The sequence below is a fragment of the Nothoprocta perdicaria genome, unplaced genomic scaffold (genome assembly GCF_003342845.1).
Source record: "Nothoprocta perdicaria isolate Ctin4 unplaced genomic scaffold, notPer1 scaffold_101, whole genome shotgun sequence".
Taxonomy (NCBI): domain Eukaryota; kingdom Metazoa; phylum Chordata; class Aves; order Tinamiformes; family Tinamidae; genus Nothoprocta; species Nothoprocta perdicaria.
This window is the reverse complement of record NW_020454106.1, coordinates 453690-460993: the sequence shown is the minus strand read 5'-3', so window position 1 is coordinate 460993 and position 7304 is coordinate 453690. Positions and strand designations below refer to the sequence as shown.

Sequence of the window (7304 nt, the reverse complement as noted above, 5' to 3'; positions counted from 1 at the left end):
TTTTTAGTGCTAACAACAGCAGCATATAATATTCTTTATCCTTATTTTCCCGAAGGAGTTAATTGGGGGCTTCCCATTAAGCTTTAGAAAAACCCAGTTAAAATAAACCTTCCGAAATAAATGTTGTTCTGAACTCAACTATCTTGCAACGACATCATCCAGTGTTGTCCTAGCAGCATTACAGAGATCCACTAAGGTTGTGCCAAGAACTTTGGGCATTTGTAATATCGTGCTTGCTAAGCAGTGTATTGGGGAAATGTGTGTTTTGGCAGGAACAGTGGTCTCTTCTTTGCCTTGCTCGGAGAGTGGATCTTTTCCAATGGATCTACTGCATATAACCTCTATACCTTGTATATAAGTTGTTTCAAAGCATTATCAGTGAAGGGTGAACTACAGCTTCTGCAGAAAGATTCTGCTTCAAGATAACTGTTCTTTTAGCTAGTAAGTTTGCCCTAAATTGCCTTTTTTTTTTTTTTTAATTGAGAAAAAAAGGAGAAAAAATGAAGCTGTTCATTGCCCTCTCAGTAACAGTTGTGTACAGATGTGAAGGCTTATCTGACTCCCTCTGACGTCAGGGACTTAGCTCCCCAGATGTTCTCACTGCATGCATGTTAATTCAATCTCAGGCTTCATTCTATATTGAACCAAGTATTTCCCTCTGCAAGGAAGGCACTGAACAAAGGAGAGAAAACACCAGGATCTTTTCATAACTGATCCTTGCAGTCAACATGGACATAAACCAGTTGTATCCTTTGCCTGGGGACCATCATTCATTCCCTGGTGCAAATAATTAGGACAGAACCCACCACGTAATATTTATCAGAGCTCTTGCTTTTTCAAATTGCAGCTCTCCAAGACTCTAGGTGCTGTGACAAGAGCTGTATAAAACATCAGGCGCATAAAGATAACACCGACAATACAGCAGTGGAAAAAAAAAAGTAATTCTTGCAATGCCACCCACGTGGTTTTGTCTTAACTGCAGCTCTCAAGTAAAAGTTTTGATGAACATGATGTGCTCTGATTGAAAATGAACTAACTACAATTTTCTTTTGTATGGAGTTTCTTCCATTCCGCTGCTGTTTCGGATTAGCAAACCCAGTGAGGAGAGCAAAAATTTCCATGTCTAGTTTTCCTCCCCTATCAGCTAGGACTGTTCTTGTTAGTTCAAATGGAATTCCACAATTGCAGTTCCACAAGAATGTGTAGTGAATGCCTGGGTCTGCAATGGGACATGCATTTTCACCAATAAATAAATGTGTGTTCCTCAATAAACTGGTCAAAGCTTCACTGGAAAATGGATGCTTAACACTCAGAGGTGAGGAGGAACCATGACTGGTAAAAGGAAAGTGTCATTTTGTCATTGCTTGCGAAAAGCCAGGCTATTTGCTTGCTAATTTGAAATTAATTAGGGATATGCTTCCTACGTAACTGACGTGTCAGTCATCAAAACAGGGGTGCTAAGAATTCTGCATATACTGAAAAGTAATAAAAAAGTATTTGAAAGGAAGAATGTCTACAAATGAGAATGAATGTCAGGAGAAAACCCTTTGAAATAGTCTGTAAAACAAAATATTGATAAAATACTGATGATGCAAGCAGGATATTTTAATTCAAAATTATTTGGGCTGCTTTTTTTTTTTTTTTTTTTTTTCATTAAAAATTAATCAGACCAAATGAACAGTTTTGCCGATTGGAGGGAACACATCTAGACCTCGAGCAAGCTCCTCGTTACCCTGGGAGGAAGACCACAAGGTGCAACCCCCCGAATTGCGAGAGGCATTTCCAAGGGCCAAGTGCCTCAACATCAAACATCCTCCAGCCCTTCACTTTGGGCCAGGGTCGTGTGGGGAAAAGCAGGCCCTGGAGTCTCCTCCAACGCGGCACCTTCTGCAGCCTTGCTCCCTACAAGGAGGGCTACAAAGCCAATTTAGCCTACAAAAGGCTAAATTTTGACCCTCTCCGGCTGTTCTTTTCCAGCTCCCCCTCCAGTTCTGTGGTCGCTGGGCCGAGGACCACAGCTGGCCTGCGGGCCACCAGCCGCGAGATGGCGACAGCGTCACGATAGAAGGAGGCCAGACCCTGCTGCTGGGGACGACCACCAGCAACCTCAACCTGCTGCATCTCAAAGGTCTGCGGGAAAGCGGGCTCTGGGGCTTTTCTTCCTCCCAGGCCTGCAGTTTGTCCTTGCCATGGGGTCCCTTTCCCCCAACCCTTGCACCGGTGGAGATGTTGGGATGCACGTTGCATGTCATGATGGAGCATAGAAGCATTTAGTTAACATGGACACAAAAGACATCATTTATACTATTTGAGGCGTAATGACTATATGAGCAGGAAGGCTTTTATTAATTTATTTGTTTGCTGCTGTCTTGAGTGGTGCTCAACGGTGATGGCAGTGCTGGTAACAATAGTCAATGCTGTTTTCTTTGGCATCTCCGAGGCAAGCGCATTGCAAAAAACAAAAGCCGTTGAGAAATTAATGATGCTACAGAATTACAGGCCACAACAGCTACAGAATGTAATAAATAATCCAAGATCCTAGAGCAGGGCTGGTGGGGAGTAAATAACCCAGTGCGGCTATGAGGGGAGGACACAAGTTTGCAGGGTTTGCTTGCCCGAGGGTAGGCGCAGCATCAGAGCCAGAAAGTGCAGCTCTGTTGGTGTCAAAGTAGGAATTAGAATAATTTGCTGGCACCAGAAGTAGTTTTTTTTTTTTTTCCTTTTTTTTCTTCTGGAAATTGGGACCCTGGTTGTGCAAACATTTGTGCCTTTGCTCCCCATTAAGCATGCTAGTTGCTCTGCTGAATTTACCTGCTTAAACTTAAACCTCTCACTTAATTTTCTGCTGCGTTGGAGCTTAAGAAAGTTAAAAGATAATTTTCCATGCATTTAAGGACTTAGACTTTCCTTACTGGCAAAAGTAGTGTTGTATTAAGACGTCATGAAAGGCAACAGATTTTCATTGAGAGAGGCAAAATTAGGAAAAACATACATTTAGTAGTTGTATTTGAATGTTGCTACAAATTAGTCTATAAAGATGAAAATTTGAAAGCTTATCTATATTGTGCAAATATTTACACCAAGATTTGAATTAGGTGAGTCAATCTTTAGAGGTTCAAAACTACTACACTGGGCAACATTTTTAATTTGAAAAATCAAATAAGGTTAAAACATCAAAATAAGATTTTAAAAAAAGGAAAATTTTAAATCTAAATTTCTTCCTTCCCACAACTGAAAATCCTAAATCTAAGTGATAAAAGAATCTTTCAAGCCCCAGTGTGACTATTGCATGTAGTGGGTGAGATAGATCAGTGCTGCAAACTTTGGAGACTTTTGGCTGCTGATCTGGATGAGGATTTGGGGATTTAGACCCTGTCTTTGCAAAGTAGAGCACACAGTCATAGCAAAAGCTCCCTGGGCCAACACAAAACCACGTTCAATCTATGAATGACAACTCAGAAAGGGAAGTCGTGTTGAATTTAATGAAGTCTGGAGCAGTACTTTTATGGCTTTAGCTCATCTGACATTCAAATCATTTCCCCGCTTTATCACTTTTTCCAAGAACCTTGTTTTATGGTATAGATTCAATTATTAAAACAGCATTACAATACTCTGCTACTATTAATTTCAGCATAACAAATATAAGCAATTCCATTTTAAAAGTAGAAACCTACAAGGTGTTTATTTATGAGTTGACTCTTTCCTGGAGTTTTTTGTTGCATCACCCCCGCTAATGTGAGTGCTGCTAGCTGTTTGCCTTGGCATGGTTTGGAGTCAAGACATATGGAGGTCTACCCTGTTTTGAGAGTGGGTGGGATTCATCTTCCCCAACTTTACCTTTTTTCTAAGTTATCTAGCCCAGGGGAGTTGTTTAGCCTTCCATATCGATAGGAAGAAACACACACCAACAAAGACCTGTTCATCTGAAGTATTATAGATACCAGTCTTAAGATGAATCACAGTTAGGTGATCCCCTTAGAATAGCAACTATTGAGTCTGTGAACGCATCAAGTAATTGCCAGGCTTCCCCAGCTGCAAGATGGGCATGACGATAAACCCTAACCTGCAGGTGGGTGTAGCTACGTGCTTCGACTGAAGAATAAGGTGAAGTGTTTATTTTTCGTAGTTGGGGCCAGAGAACCGGATTGAACTATAGTTCTGCTCTCTTTGGTTACTGGTTCAGTATCAGTCTGTCAATGCAGACCTAAGCTGAAGATATAACAAGCATTACAGATGGAAAAAAGAGACTATGTGAGGTCACTTGCATCTGTTCCTCTGTTGTACCCTATCAGCCTTTTCCTGGAGCTGTACCTGGCAAAACCAACACACTTCTGTGAGCTTATTTCTCAAAATTTTCTGCTTTTAAGACACCACGGGGATTCTGAAAAGCATCTATCAGGGTTGCTTCAGTTTCCTTGACGATTTCAACATTGTAGAAATTTTGTTGTAACAAGAATGTCACCTACAACTGCATCATTAAGACTGTGTGTCAAGTGGGAAGATGAAAACTCTAGTAGTGACCAGACCGTCTGGACAGAAGATCTGGAATCCAAAAGATGAGTAAAATAAGATTAGGTATCTGGGTTCATAAACTGCCTCTGACCACTCTAATGAAGGTTCAACATCTTCTACTTCTTCCTTGGTGAGTGGAAAGTGAACACTGTTGACAGGGGAAAGTTTAATGACCAGATTGTGGAACTGCTCAGAAGGTACAGATGGGGGATGAGATACAAGACAGATTGGTTGGTTGCAGATGTCCCTATAAATTCAGCAAGTGATTGCAAGTTACTTTCATGATCCCAATATCACAAGTTCAGAAATATTTATGATAATACAGGACAGATAAAAAGTTGCATTCTAAAGCCTGAGAGAGGTACTTGCAGGAATGCCTCATTTTCAAGGTGACACTACTGGGGTTGAAGGTCTGCAATCATCCAATTGCCTTTGCAGTGGCACTCTTAAAGTGGCTGTCCTTGCAGGCATAAGGGAAAAGATTGCTTAGGCCCTTCTCTGGAAAAAACATGATATTCCCTGTCATATCTCTATTTGTCCCCCATGATTTTTCACCTTGATGTGTCTTATCAGTTTGCAGTTGGAACCAGCAAAGCCAGTTCCATGGTCAGACTCTATGCTGAGACTTTGGCAAATATCTAACCCTCATCATCCCTGGTTTCTACCTTTAAAAACTGATGGTGCATACTTAAATTCATCCAGTCTGGACAGTACCGTGAGTAAGCAAGGCTTTTTTCAAGCTATCAGATCCCTAGTAACATTAGACACCTTGCAGGACCCAAAGACACTTGTGACAGTGTCAGATCTTAAACATCTGTTCCAAGAGTGAGACTTATCCATCGATATTTCAGATCCCTCAGAATCCACATTCACATCAGTATGAAGCTAGAATGAGTCCTATAGATAGATTGAGGAGGAGATAAATATATGGCTTTTGCTTGACTTTTCTTTGACTTTGATGTTGTTAGCAAAAAGCATCAAATAGCTGATACACATGAATAAGCACTTGTCAAATCATTGGTGCTTCAATCACTAGTGATAACAACTGGACATGAATTGACTTAAAGAAGGAAGAAGCTTTTTCCCTTTTTTTTCCCCTCTGTTTTCTTATCCCTAGAGTCAGCGAGGCTTCTGACCTGTTTTAGAAACCCTTGTCGTTCTTAACCCACAGTTAACCCACAGTTCTTAACCCACAGTTAAGAACTGTATCGCAGTACTTTCTGTGCCATTTTACTCAATCCATTTGGGATGTGCATTGTGATACTTCTTTTCAGGCAGTTTCTAGTTCATATTTTCTTTTTTTAATCAGGCAGAGACATTACAATTAAAATACCGTAAAAGTGATTCTGGCAGTATTGCAATAAGCATGTTTTTTAATTAAAGAAAGAACATGGGATGTACAAATAGTACCAGCTAATGGGAAATTTCATCCAATGTATTTTTTAATTGAGATTTAAAAGGAAGAAAAGTCAGCCCTATTTTTCTCTGCCGCTGTGTGATATCTTCCTACACTGCTACAATGAGGTGTATCAAGTCTGCAATAATTATGGCCACAGAGCCTTAAAGTCCCAGCTGTTTTGATGGAAAATGAAAGGAATCTCTTTTTTATTTTTTTTTCTTCCTCGTTTTTTCCTTAGCTATAAATCCCAGCTTGTGTTTGCACGTGACACACAGGTATCTCTTTCCAGCTCCGTGCAGGACGGGATTACAGCGAGTACATTAGATTCCTAGGGCTCTCGCTTGCCAATGAAATTGATTTTCCGCATCTTCCACAGCTCTTGGGTCTCCTTCGAGGCTTCCCAGGATGACCAGATCAGTGGAAACAAATCTGGGCTGTGCTAACAATGGGAACCACACACAGCTCCTGCAGAGACCAACCTGAAATTCAAGGCATCGAGGTCTCCTCCTCCACACGCTGGCATGGAGCAAGGGAACAGGCCTGTCTCTGGGAAGCAGATGCTGCTTGGTGTGATAGAGAGATCTTCTGAGTCTGTTTACATCTGTCCTAGATACTAAGCAGATCCTGCTTCACGTTAGCACCTCACACGTCTTTTTGTGCTACAGGAACTTCGCTATTGCTGCCTGTCCAGGCTGGAAGATGAGGTCCATGTCTTAAAGAAGTTTTTAACTGCACATACCTTCAAAGGCATACATCTAAATTATAATCCCGGAGGCACAGAGGGAGCATATTTTATAACAAGGGCTGCATATGATCTTCTTAAGGTTTGAAGTATTGCATTGAACCCTCTTTCTCTGATGGTTTAAAAGAGCATGCATTATGTTACGGTCTTGTTGTAGAATAGGCTTTCATGAGGACCGAAGTCCAACACTTTGTGCTAGATACAGAGAGACAAAACCTATTTGTAACAAAATATCATTTTTAAATCTAATTAGCAAGAGTCATGGGAGAATGGAGAGGCAGAGCAAATACAGATATGCTGGTCTAATGGTCACCCAGGCAAGCTTAGGTGAGCATAAAGATAAGTCTTCCATTGATATACCAAGCTCCTTCATCTCACCTCATGTCCTCCTTCCTTGAGGCATGTGAAGCAGTTAACAGGTGTCCCTCCTCTCCAGATTTTAAATAGCTCAAGGACCTATTATTTTAATCAGATTAATTTGCTTGATTTTTACCCTGGTGCATTTGTGAGTATCTCTTCTCAAATCTGGAACAAAATTTCACCTGCTGCTGGAATTCGTATCTTGGGATTTACTGGCACTGATTAAGAGCATCTGCTTTCACCTGCTTCATCCCTGGTATTCACCTCACATGGACAAACTGTAATGTTGTG

The 7304-nt window shown here is 41.0% G+C and overlaps 1 protein-coding gene across 1 annotated transcript in view; it reads left to right on the top strand.

The window, feature by feature from the left end:
- Positions 1-7304, top strand: part of PKHD1 (PKHD1, fibrocystin/polyductin) — a 234406-nt gene that overhangs the window by 68857 nt on the left and 158245 nt on the right. The window contains exon 35 of the mRNA XM_026040938.1: positions 1978-2128. Coding sequence (XP_025896723.1) covers positions 1978-2128 — 151 coding nt within the window. The remainder of the gene's footprint in view (positions 1-1977; positions 2129-7304) is intronic.